The sequence below is a fragment of the Euprymna scolopes genome, chromosome 45 (assembly GCF_053919585.1).
Source record: "Euprymna scolopes isolate OS-2025 chromosome 45, ASM5391958v1, whole genome shotgun sequence".
NCBI lineage: Eukaryota > Metazoa > Mollusca > Cephalopoda > Sepiida > Sepiolidae > Euprymna > Euprymna scolopes.
The window spans coordinates 53,370,365-53,383,886 of record NC_136526.1 but is presented as its reverse complement, the minus strand read 5'-3'; the positions used below and the strand labels follow the sequence as shown (position 1 = coordinate 53,383,886).

General features: G+C 34.9%; 1 protein-coding gene across 1 annotated transcript in view; it reads right to left on the bottom strand.

The window, feature by feature from the left end:
- The window catches only part of LOC145269657 (pantetheinase-like), a 17,509-nt gene extending 5,575 nt beyond the window's left edge, over positions 1–11,934 (bottom strand). The window contains exon 1 of the mRNA XM_080125370.1: positions 11,189–11,934. Within this exon, the coding sequence (XP_079981496.1) occupies positions 11,189–11,419 (231 nt within the window). The 5' untranslated portion in view covers positions 11,420–11,934. The remainder of the gene's footprint in view (positions 1–11,188) is intronic.
- Between the last annotated feature and the right edge of the window lie 1,588 nt (positions 11,935–13,522).

Here is a 13,522-nt window from a genome sequence, read left to right as displayed (position 1 = left end):
AATAGATGTGTTGCTATGTGAAGCTCTTAGAGTGAGGAGATAGTGTTCAGACAGTCTTAGTGTAGATATGAGATGTAGATTCACATTGTGGATATGAGATGTGTATGTTAAGACATTTTATAACACACATATAATAACAATTCACTTTACTTTTTTGTAAGAATCACAAACACAAAGACGAGCTTATCAAAACACATGATGGGTTTATTTCTTCACGACCGGCCGTGGTTTTCATCATCAAGAATTCAAAGCTTCACATTTTACTTTCAAAGTGACCGTCTCGCTTCCTAGACGTTCGAATTCCCAGACCCTCTCTGACTTTTTCACTGACTGTCTCTAACTAACTAACTCTCACTTCCTATATTGAGACATCCATGCATGTCTGGCCACGTGAGCAAAATTCACGTGTTTCAACATGCGCAACTTTGCACGTTTCCGACATATGATTTCCCAATAACCTATTTTTTGTTTGATGTTTTTACAAAGTAATTCAACCTACATATCTACTTTATTTAACCCATATTTTATTATCCACATTCTTTCTAACAATTGAATAGTTTATTTATTATTTATTTCATCAGAATTAACAATTTACTGGACATTCCATTTAAACCTATTGTTCTTTAAAACTTATGTCCAGGGTTCGATTTCTGCTTTCTCTTATTTTCATTTTAACTAATCTCTCTATTTTTATACTTACATGAAAAGGGGACAGCCCTTATCATGTAACAGCTCTACCTACGTATTGAACACTGTTGAAGTAAATACTTAAAGTTTACGCATAAATTTATACTTTCGTATATTAATTTATATGAGTAAATGAAATAGTTATATATATATATATATATATATATATATATATATATATATATATATATATGTATATATAACTATGTTGGATTCTCCCGTCGATTTCGACATATGAGGTTCCACCACAACAAGTAAGTTGTCCGGAAAGTCACACAGATGATTTGAAAGCTTTGCGCAGAAACAATCACATTTTTTGGTAATCCATGTCAGTGCAAATGACTGCCACAAAACAAAGCGCACAGTACAACACAGGTTTTTACATCAGAGTTACCTTCTCCTAGATCCATGTCTTAACTAAGACTGAGGGGGGGGGATGCAACGCTCCCAGTGAATTAATGTACCTCCAGATACCAACCTGGAAATTTCTATGACTATGTAATATATATATATATATATATATATATATATATATATATATATATATATATATATATATATATAGAGCTAGTTAGTAATTTATAAAATATATATGGCGATTAAGCTACACTGAATATTCCGCGTTTCATCCACTCTAGGACTCCTCGCATAAGAAGCATAAGCCTGAGGAGTCCTAGAGTGGATGAAATGCCAAAGATTTAGTGTAGCTTAATCGCCATATATATTTTATAAATTACTATATATATATATATATATATATATATATATATATATATATATATATATATATAGTAATTTATAAAATATATATGGCGATTAAGCTACACTATATATATATATATATATATATATATATATATATATATATATATATATATAGTAATTTATAAAATATATATGGCGATTAAGCTACACTGAATATTCGGCGTTTCATCCACTCTAGGATTTGTCAGGCTTATGCGTGAATTCTGTGGTTGTTTCTCGTTTTTATATGGTCCTCTTCTGTTGAGGATTTTAGTTAGCCAATCAGCTTTCTAGTAACCACCGCGCCCCTTTCTATCAGCCATATATATATATATATATATATATATATATAAAATGAAAATTACAAGTGAATTTACCAAAATGATCCAAGATGGTAAAATTAAAGTAAATTATAAATATTAAAGAATTAATATTTATAAAATTATCTCAGCCAGATAAAAAAGCTCGATAAATCCAAATAGGAAACAGAGCTTATAATATAAAATATAATATGCAAGATCTTTGACTTACTTGTTGTTTCATCAAATACTTCTGCATGCAAAATCCAATCCCGCATTTTGCTAATTCCTACCCTGTGATGAGAAGGAAAGTATTTCTTCGAAACTCCGCGGATTAAGGACTATCCATTTATCTAGTGTTTCCTTTTCAGATTAAATATGTTTTTAAATCATTTCAAAGTGTTTTTTAACATATTTTATTACCTGTTTGCTCACATATATATATATATATATATATATATATATATATATATATATATATATATAAATATGTATGCTTATAATATATATCAATCCTTATTTAAGAAGCTCAATGTAATTACAGAGCAATATAGAGAATAAATAACTAAAAGTTATATTCCAAAATTCATGATGTTGACCATGTTATAATTTATTCCTTTAATTCAGTTGACTTATACAATTCTTGACAGTATCTGTTTCGTATTGCAAAATCAATCACTTAATTATTATATCAATCAGTGAATCTATTATGCCTAAACTCATCAGAAGAAATAACAACAATCAGTCCGTCAAAAGGAAATGAAGTGTGATTTGACATGATTAAAATCCGAAAATTGGAAGAGAAGCTGCAAATACCTTTATATTTTTCCATTACGCCATTTTAAATTTTTATTAGGTTTTATATATATATATATACATATATATACATGAATACAAAGATTCTGGCCACGGTTCTGGTCTTTGGTGTAGTTTCAAGTGCGGGCCACATCATGCCACCTCACATCTTCAAAGTCGACTTGGAATTCAACATTAAAGCGTACCTGGGTGTGCTGAAGAGTGTAGTGGTTGTTTCTCGTTTTTATATGGTCCTCTTCTGTTGAGGATTTTAGTTAGCCAATCAGCTTTCTAGTAACCACCGCGCCCCTTTCTATCAGCCATATATATATATATAACATATTAAACATTAAAGCGTACCTGGGTGTGCTGAAGAGTGTAGTGATCCCCCCGGTGCAATCAGGTGGATGTTGGCAGACCCTGAGTGTAGCAACAGGACTCTGCGCCAGCCCGCAAATCCAAAGAGATTAAGGAGTGCTATGACTTTGTATGCTTCTGTTGCTGGGCCCCCTCCTCCCCCGACCTGAACCCACTGGAGTACTTTGTTTTGTCATATGTCGAGCACGTCACCAACATGACCTTCCACAACACCAGCCTGATTGCCGCCATCTGCCAAGTATTCGCCGAGCTCCTGCCGGTGCTTGTGGAAAAGGTATGCTACCAGTTCCAGACCCGTAGCGAAGCATTGATTGAGGCTGAAGGCAGCTACATTGAATAGATGTTATTTTAGGGTGACACTTTTATTGTTCTACCCTGTATATATATTTATATATATATAAATATATATATAGTAATTTATAAAATATATATGGCGATTAAGCTAAACTAAATCTTTGGCGTTTCATCCACTCTAGGACTCCTCAGGCTTATGCTTCTTATGCGAGGAGTCCTAGAGTGGATGAAACGCGGAATATTCAGTGTAGCTTAATCGCCATATATATTTTATAAATTATTAACTAGCTCTACCTACGTATTGAGCACTTTTGAAGTAAATACTTACAGTTTATGCATAAATCTATACTTTCGTATATTAATTTTATGTGAGTAAATTAAGTAGTTATATATATATAAATAAAGATGAAACGTTGATGAACACATAATACGGTTTGTTCCTTTTTATTTTCTCTATTTTGTCGGAATACTATTTCCATCATTTTCATCATATATATATATAAATATATATATATATATATATATATATATATATATATATATATATATATATTTGCTATTCCCCACATACAAGAGATGCCTTAAATGAGTTTCCAGACTTTTTTTTGTATAGGCATTTTTATTGACAGTACACACTTGAAACTCTAGTCCTCTTCGAAGTACTCTCCTCCGGCTGCAATGCACTTGTTGTACCGTTCTAACAACTTCTGGAAGGCCCCACAGAAATCCTCTTGTGTGAGTGTGTCGATTACCCTCGTCACAACCTCTCCTCAATTCACCGTTCTCGCGAAAAGAGAAGTAACAAATGAAACAGAGAGAATGAAAGAATGAAAGGGAGGTAATTTGGGGGTTTTGAAAGCATACGAGTGTCGTACATTGTCATCACATATGAGTATGTTACATTTATAGAGGCAAAAAAAAAAAAAAATGAGACTGAAATTAAACAAAGAACAAGTGAATTTACTGGAAGCCCGGAAAAATCATGGATTACAATAGAAAAATGTGAACATGAAAAGTCATATGGTTTAGCTTAAACATGGAAAAGTAAAGGACTAGTTGGTAAAACTAGAAAAGAAAAGGACAAGATATTCTAGTAAAACATATAATGAATTTATCGACCCCTGTTCTTCGAAAGAGAACTGCCATTCAGCGTCCATTATGTGAACCTCAAATATAAACAAGTGTTTACGATAATGCAAAAAAAATAAATAACAAAAAAATATGAAAATCGAAGCATTTATTGTATAAAAAATGTATCAAAATATAATTTTAATGAATTTATATAATTTTTTTTCAATGAATGATTTATAACTGGAAATAAAATATAAAAACCTGAAACATTTATAGATTGTTTTTAGAATTATTTTTTTCGGTAAAGTTGTATATAAATGTATCAAAATAGAATTTTAGTTTGCACGCACGAAAAGAAAAAGTTATCAACCCTTGTTCTTTGGCTGACAAGCGACATCTGTCGGCGGTTCTTGAAACTAAAATGCACACATTAACCTTACTTACATGCAGAAGTGGCAACAGATTTGCCGATTTTTTTTTACCCATAAGTGAAGGCCGGAATCATTTTAATATTGTACAAATTTTGTTTTTAAATTATATAAAATAACCTTTCTAAAACAAATGTGTTCAGGATTCTGATTCTTTCTCCTCTGATCTTGATCACGTTGTACAATGGGGAAAGGAGTGGCTGGTTACTTTTAATGCATCTAAAACCAAGTTTCTATCTTTACATCATCAACGTTCTGATCCCCATCTGGCATCAATTAAAATGAATGGCTCTCGTCTTGGGGAGGTCTCAAGTTTTGACAGGCTTCTGGGCTTGACCTTTACTCCTGATCTTAAATGGAATACGTACATCAAATCTGTTGCCAAGGCCGCTGGAAAAATGGTCGGATCCTTTTATCGATCCAGTAGATATCTCACTGCTGATGCAATTCTCTATCTATATAAGAGCCAGGTACGTCCAAGAATGGGATACTGTTGCCACATATGGGCAGGAGCTGCTAGAAAAGACTTGTCCTGCCTTGATAGGGTTCAAAATAGACTTCGTGGCCTGGTGGGAGATGTCCTTTTCTCTTCGCTGCAACCTCTGTCTCACAGAAGAGATGTTGCGAGTTTGTGTCTGCTTTATCGTTATTTTCATGGAAAGTGTTTTACTGAGCTTCAATCTATGGTCCCCCCTCGCCAAACTTTCACAAGAAACACTAGACTAGCTGAAAACATTATCAATAATTTTCCCCACTCTTTATCTGTGCCTAAACCTAAACATAGATTCCATGATCAAAGCTTCTTTCTTAGAACTGCACGCCTGTGGAATTGTCTTCCGTTTTCCTGCTTTCCGGCTGACTACAATATGGTTGTCTTCAAGTCCAACGTGAACAAGTTTCTGATGAGCCGTTCCACTTAAGTTAACAAATTTACCGAACTTCCATTACTATCGATTACTATATTGTCCTTTTGACTACTCTGCACTCTTTAACCCTTATCCTTGAGTGGCCTATCGGCCTTGATAAGTGGTGACGCCTATGTAAAAAAAAAAAAAATTTGAAAATTTTATTTTTGTCAGAAAATAAAATTTTCAAAAAATACATTATGTTAATAAATTATTGTTTGCTTTTAAATCAGACGTTTTGGTTATCTTTCCGACGTTATTGAAAAAAAAAAATTGAAATGTAAATAAGTTATCTGCTCTTGGTTTTAGCATCGCCACTACTTTTTTCCCCCTCATGGTCACAGGATGAAATTAGATTTTTCTTGAATAACAAAAAACTACTTAAAATTACGTGATTTTTGGAATATTTCATCTTCGTTCTGTTACTGGTACGATCATCATACAGACTATTCTGTATTTTCTTTACTTTTTAAAATTGCCGCCATAAGTGCCAATCTGAATAAGCACCTATTTTTTTTTATTTTTTGAAATCAATACTATATATATTGCATACAATGTAATAATCAAATAATAGTGAACGCTCTGATCCCCGTCTGGCATCAATTGAAATGAATGGCTCTCGTCTTAAGGAGGCTCCATGTTTTGACAAGCTTCTAGGTCTGACCTTTACTCTTGATCTGAGATGCAGTGCATTATTATTTGAGCTCACGTACATCAAATCCATTGCCAAAGTCGCTGGAAAAATGGTGGGATCATTCTACCGCTCCAGTAGATATCTCACTGCCGATGCAATTCTCTACCTGTATAAAAGCCAAGTACGTCCAAGGATGGCGTACTGTTGCCACATCTGGGCAATAGCTGCTAGAATACCTTATCCTACCTTCAAAATAGACTTCGTAGCCTAGTGGGGGATGCCCTTTTCTCTTTCCCGCAACCTCTTTCCCACAGAAGAGACTTGCGAGCCCGTCTCTGCTTTATTGTTATTTTCATGGCAAGTGCTCATCTGAACTCCAATCTATGGTCCCCTTGCTAAACTTTCACGAAAAAACACTCCTCTACCTGTGAACCACTATCAATAATTTTCCCCACTCTTTATCTGTGCCTAAACATAAACCATAAATCATTTCTCTCTGACAGGCTCATAAGAGTAGTGGTTGATGGGCAGAAATCAGAGGCCCACAGTATTAATGCTGGAGTCTCTCAGAGGTCCATACTGGGCCCAACTCTCTTCCTGATCTACATCAATGATCTCCCAAAACACATACTAAAATCTTTCGCTGATAGCTATGCTGATGACGCGACTATCTATGGCAACACATCAAAGGCTGTAAATGATGATGTTCTCTCTAATTCTCTCTCCTCTGATCTTGAGCATGTGGTACAGTGGGGAAAGAGGTGGCTGGTTACCTTTAATGCATCTAAGACCAAGCTCTTATCTCTACATCATAAACGTACTGATCCCCATCTGGCATTAATTGAAATGGATGGCTTTCGTCTAGGGGAGGCCCCATGTTTTGATAATCTCCTGGGTTTGACCTTCACTCCTGATCTTAAATGGAACATATACATCAAGTCTGTGGCCAAGGTCGCTGGGAAATTGGTGGGATCCTTCTACCGCTCCAGAAGATATCTCACTAATGATGCAATTCTCTATCTATATAAAAGCCAAGTACGTCCAAAGATGGAGTACTGCTGCCACATCTGGGCAGGGGCTACTAAAAACAGCCTATCCTGCCTTGACAGAGTACAAAATAGACTTTGTGGGTTAGTGGGGGATGCCCTTTTCTCTTCCCTGCAACCTCTTTCCCACATTTATATGAAGACACCATCACAGCGTTTTACCTCTCAGTCGTACCATTTCCTCTATTCCTTTATCTGAGAAGATCTTACTCATGGGTGATTTAAATGCAAGGGTTGGCAAGGATCATCACACCTGGGACTCACTCGGCTGGTTTGGTGTAGGTAGGGTCAACAGTAATGGTCTGCATCTTCTCCATCTATGCACTCAGTTTGACCTTGCTATCTGTAGCACTTTCTTCAGCCACAAAGAGGTCCATAGGTTTACCTGGACCCATCCTCATTCAAAACAAGGTCACTTGATCGATTACATTATTTCCAGGAAGGCAGATTTACGGGACGTCTGTAGTGTGCGTGTTATGCGTGGAGCTGAATGTGGCACAGATCACTTTTTGGTACGCGGGAAGTTGAAGGTCTGTATAAGAAGGAAGTGTAGGTTGGGTGGTGTTGGGATTCCCAGGCGGGTTGATGTGTCCAGGCTGGCTGATTCAAGTGTACGTGAAAAGCTTCGATCCATAGTTAATTCTGCTGATTTTGATGGGTCGTGGGCGCATTTTAAAAATACAATCTATGAAATAAGTGTAGATGTTCTTGGCTTCCGCAAATCTAAACATCAGGATTATTTTGATGATAATGATTCTGAAATTACTCAACTCTTAAGTGCTTAAAATGAGTTGCACCATAAGATGTTGTCTGCCTCTCATGGAGGTCGAGAGTCTCTCCAACAGTCACTTAAAGCAAACAAGGGTATTCTCCAAAAGCGACTCCGCCAAATGAAAAATCAGTGGTGGGCTAAACTTGCCAATCAAATCCGAATGGCTTTTGAGTGTAAAGACCTCAAACGCATGTATCATTTGCTTAAAAAAGCTTTTGGTCCTCAAACACTATCTACATCTCCCCCACTCTCAAGTGATGGATTTGCCTTATAAAGGATCCTAACAAGATTCTCCTTCATTGAACCTCCCATTATTCTGATCTCTTTGACAACCCCTCTAATTTTGATGAGGACATCATCAATGAATTTTTATCACAACAGAAGCTTATCCATGAAATGTCTGTGTTCCCATCTGAGAATGAAATTAGAGATGCAATCAAGGAAGTGAACATAGGGAGGGCTCCAGGGCTTGATTGTATTCCTGTGGAAGTCCTCTTACATGGGGGGTGATAAACTTGTTCATGAAATTCTTATCACCGATGTCTGGTGGGGTGTTCCCGTCCATCAGGATTGGGTTGATGTAATTCTTATATCACTGTACAAGGGAAAGGGGCCAGGACCGACTGTGGAAGTTATCGTGGGATAAGTTTGTTGGAAGCAGTTGGCAAAGTATTTTCCAGAGTTCTGCTCAATAGATTGTTAAAGTATATTTGTCCATCTGTCATTCCAGAAAGCCAAAGTGGCTTTCGTCCGGGCAGAGGAACCACAGACATGATCTTCTCTGCTCGGCAGTTGCAAGAGAAATGTACTGAAAAAAGTGAACCAGAGGGAATATGGTGAAGAAAAACCACCAGACTATCCATTCATGTGTAATCACCTTTTTCTTTACCATATTCCCTCTGCTCAACTTTTTTTGTTTTCAAGTAAGATCTTTGACTTACTGGTTGTTTCATCAAATACTTTTGCATGCAAAATCCGATCCCGCATTTTGCTAATTCCTACCCTCTGATGAGAAGGAAAGTATTTCTTCGAAACTCCGCGGATTAAGGACTATCCATTTATCTAGTGTTTCCTTTTCAGATTAAATATGTTTTTAACTCATTTCAAAGTGTTTTTTTAAACATATTTTATTAACTGTTTTCTCATATTATAAGCTCTATTTCCTATTTGGTTTTATCGAGCTTTTACATCTGGCTGAGATAATTTTAAAAATATTAATTCTTTAATATTTATAATATACTTTAATTTTACCATCTTGGATTATTTTGGTAAATTTAATTGTAAATTTTCTTATATATATATATATATATATATATATATATATATATATATATATATATATATATATATATATATATATATATATATATATATATATATTGTTTTTAAAATATAATTATTCATTGGCACTTATTTATGTAGATTTACGGAGATGTTATTGAATTCATTCAAAACGTATCGCAAAAAACAAAAACAAATAAGATTGACATAAATCGCGATAAAATCCGAACAGTCGTGTGAGGTGGACGAGTTGTAAGTGTTTAGGCTTCTTACCATGGGGTCTCGATTTCGAATCTCTTTAGATTCAGCCCCCTCTGATGAGTCGCAGACGACGAAACACGTGTCAGCGGATGCTTAAAATTTTAAAAACTATATATATGTCGTTTCCTATATGGGGGTACCAAATTGGTTAAAAGGGAAAATTATTCCCAATTCGCATTTAGGTAAAAATGCACTCTCGTAAATAATTGATTTCATTCAAAACGTATCGCGAAAACAAATATCTCTCTCTCTCTCTCTCTCTCTCTCTCTCTCAATATATATATATATATATATATATATATATATATATATATATATATATAGAGAGAGAGAGAGAGAGAGAGAGAGAGAGAGAGCGCCCTAACGGCCATACAAACATTGCTTTTGTGTCAAAATATTCCTTTCCAGAACATTTTAGTATTCTCAAACTTTGAACGATTTCTTCATTATCGTTTTCTTGACTCGAATGTCGGACATAAAAAAATACATCAACAATGAAACATGATTCATTATTTCTTGCTGTGTTGAATAAAAATCATATTATTAATCTCTATATTCGATTTCTTTTGGGATATATTACTATTTTCGACATGACATTTCGTCTTGGTGTTGATTTTGACAACATTTTTTTTTTTTTTTGTTAGGGGTTGGGAAACGTTTACCTATGCTCACATCGAATTTAGGAAAACTCGTCACCGGAAAACTGGTACCTGGACTCCCCCCCCCTCCGTTTTTGCTAGGTAGGAAAACTGGTCCCTTATTGAATAAATATCGATTGAAAACACATTTTATGACCGTTCTTGAAGGAGATATTGTTTTTAAAAGAGACTATGTACCCCCATAATATTTAAAAAAATTATTTTTAACTCTTGTTTTAAAAAAATAAAACTTGATCACGGAGTCAAGATACGAAAAACGAAACCAAATATTTATTTAAAAAAAATACTCTAGTTTTAACACTTTTTGTGTCATTACGAAACAAAAATAAAGAAAGAAAACACGTATTATCAAAGAAAGCAATTATTTTATTTAGAAAAATTAATTCAGTTTAAATAATTCTTGTGTTATTACAAAACAACAAAAAAGAAAACACGGTAATTATATAATTTTGGTACCGCTCTGAAATAATTACGTTATTTTTTCGAAAGCCATTCTTAACATGTGAAAGGGAGGGTATCGTTTAAAAGTCATTTCGGGAGCACTTGTGCAGTATGCAGACGGCGGCTATTGTTAGGGGCGATAATTCTAATTTCTTCTGGGTCAAATAACATTCAATAAGAGACCAGCTTTCCTACCTAGCAAAAGGGGGGGGGGGGTTCCGCGTACGAGTTTTCCGGGCACCTTCACATCACGACCGTGATACCAGGCATCTGGCATCGGTGAATGTCGACCAAATCTACACTAAAACACTGTCTCGTCATTGACTACCGTACACTTATTAACCTTTATCCTCGAGTGCCCCCCCTCCGTGGTGACTCCTTTTTCTCAATAATAATAAATACGAAATCTGCATGAATTAAAATACCATATTTAAGCGTATTTTACGACCGGGCAACGCCGGGCGGCTTGCTAGTATAAAGTAAGAGTACTAACCTTCTTCGCAGCGATTTTTGTCTGTTTCTCGTAAATTCGAATGTTTTTCATCATGTTCTCAACAGCTTCGGACCGGGTTACAACTCTGCCAGGTGCTGACAGGACTGCGTGTTCATAGACGGCCGCCCTATAGGGAACGTTGCGCATTGCCTGAATTGAGGGCAGAGAAATTGCAGACAAAAAGAAAAAAATCACCAGAAAAATTATAAGTAAATCACGTCTTCCTTCCATTTTTTTTTTTTTTTTTAAGAATTATACGAACTTAATCCGTTAATGCCAACACTCTTGCTTCCTCTTGTAAGAATTTCAATGTATCCTTTCTTAGAAAAAAAATATTGCATAAAAAATATTTTCTAAAAATAATTTTGTCTTCTGATCCTCGTTAGCTACTTCAAACAATTATTTATAAATGTTCTTATGGGCAACTTTTTCTTCCTTTGTCTGTGATTTCAAAGTCTGCGAATTAAGTGTTCCGTTTCCGCGTATGGTTCCTTAATCTTAAAACGTAACTTTTTCATCTAACGATAAGCGACTTTTTTTTTTGGTAAAATTCTTAAACAATTGTTTATATATGTCGCCCTTTCTTTAAACTGATATGCATCGAATGCATTCGTTTTTTTTAAAATGAATTAATGTGCCTCCATGTTCTAGTTAATTTATTCAACTGTTTCTTGTCAAGTGACCGCTGTTATCGCCCTCCTCCTCTCTCTATATCTCTACTCTTATATAAAAGGAAATTTGTATGTGCATGCGTGTGTGTGTGTGAGCGTGTATGTGTGTGAGTTTTCTCCCTATGGCCTCGAAAACGGCTGGTCCGATTTTTATGAAATTTCACAAAAAGATACTTTATGTAACTGGCAGTGTTCTTATATGTGTTTTGTAACAGAATGTCCTCGATGAATATCGATAATCGAAAAAATCCTATGAAAAAAAGAACAGGCGATTTTGACTAAAGTTAACACCTTATACAGCCTAACATCACAAGCGTATTTGAGAAGTTTTATTACCACACAAACAGATAGGCTTGACATATAAAATCAACAGTAGGTTCTTTGATATGACAGGGGCGCGTTTGAAATGAAAGTTTCTGTTTAGGGTACAATTGAACCATAATAATTGACTTTTTCATTTTAAACTTAAATTAAAACCATTATATATAGAAAATTATTTTATAAAATCAACAGTATTTTGAAATCAGTCACTGCAGGGAGGCATGTAAAGCTCCCCCCCCCGATGTACTGCGATGGATCCCCAACTATGGTAGGCAATATCAATCGATTTGATTGAAAAGTGGGCGATTGCACAAATTTCAATGACAATAAAATATGGGAGTGTGAAACATTCGTTGATCATCATTCAATCCCGGGCAACGTCGGGTCTCCCTACTAGTGTTATATAGTTGTGGAATACAAGAAATTATATGTTGTTTATCTATCTATCTATCTATCTATCTATCTATCTATCTATCTATCTATCTATCTATCTATCTGGCGACGTATCTATCTATCTGGCGACGTAAACAAGAGATGAGATGTGAAGCTATGTTTTGAGAAAAGTTGTCAAAGTTATAAAAATGAATAAGTTTCACCGGAAGCTCTAAAAGTAGCTGACCGGTGTAGCTGTTTGTTGTTTAAAAAAAAATTCACACTCAAATATGACAACATAAGATGGGATCTTCCACCCCTCACATGCGCTTTGAGTGTGTGTGTGTGTATGTGTGTGTGTGTGTGTGTGTGTGTGTGTTTGTGTGTGTGCGTATATATATATATATGTCTGGTTTATTCAAAATCGATAAACTAGAAAGCTACAATCCCGTTTTCTGTGAAATTTTATAACAGTGAATATTTCTCATCTAACTGTGTTTTTAAATATTAAAAAGTAAATATTACCTTATTAAAAAAAAAAAAAAACCTTTATTCGTCGGGGAAAATTTCCGATTTCATCCGAACCGATTAGCGAATATACTTCCGGTTTACCATTTTGAAACATAACGATTCTGACTATAATACACTTTTTTTTAAAAATCGTTAAAATAGTAACACATAAATTATTAAATAAACTAAAAATATTTTCAGTAAATGCGGAACTATTTTTACCCATGCACCATGAGTTGATGGAGTTGATGACTTCCGATTTACAATATTTCAATATCTGTTTAATCGATGAGTAAAAAAAAAACATTCCTTTGTTGCGGGACTAACGTTGACACCCACAATCTCGCAACAAATGGAAACAAAGATAAAAATATGGAGAGTTTTTTTTTTTTTTTTTTTTTTTTTTTTAATTCAATTTTCACCCCAAACAAGGCACAGTGCCACTTTGAAGCAGGGGGCT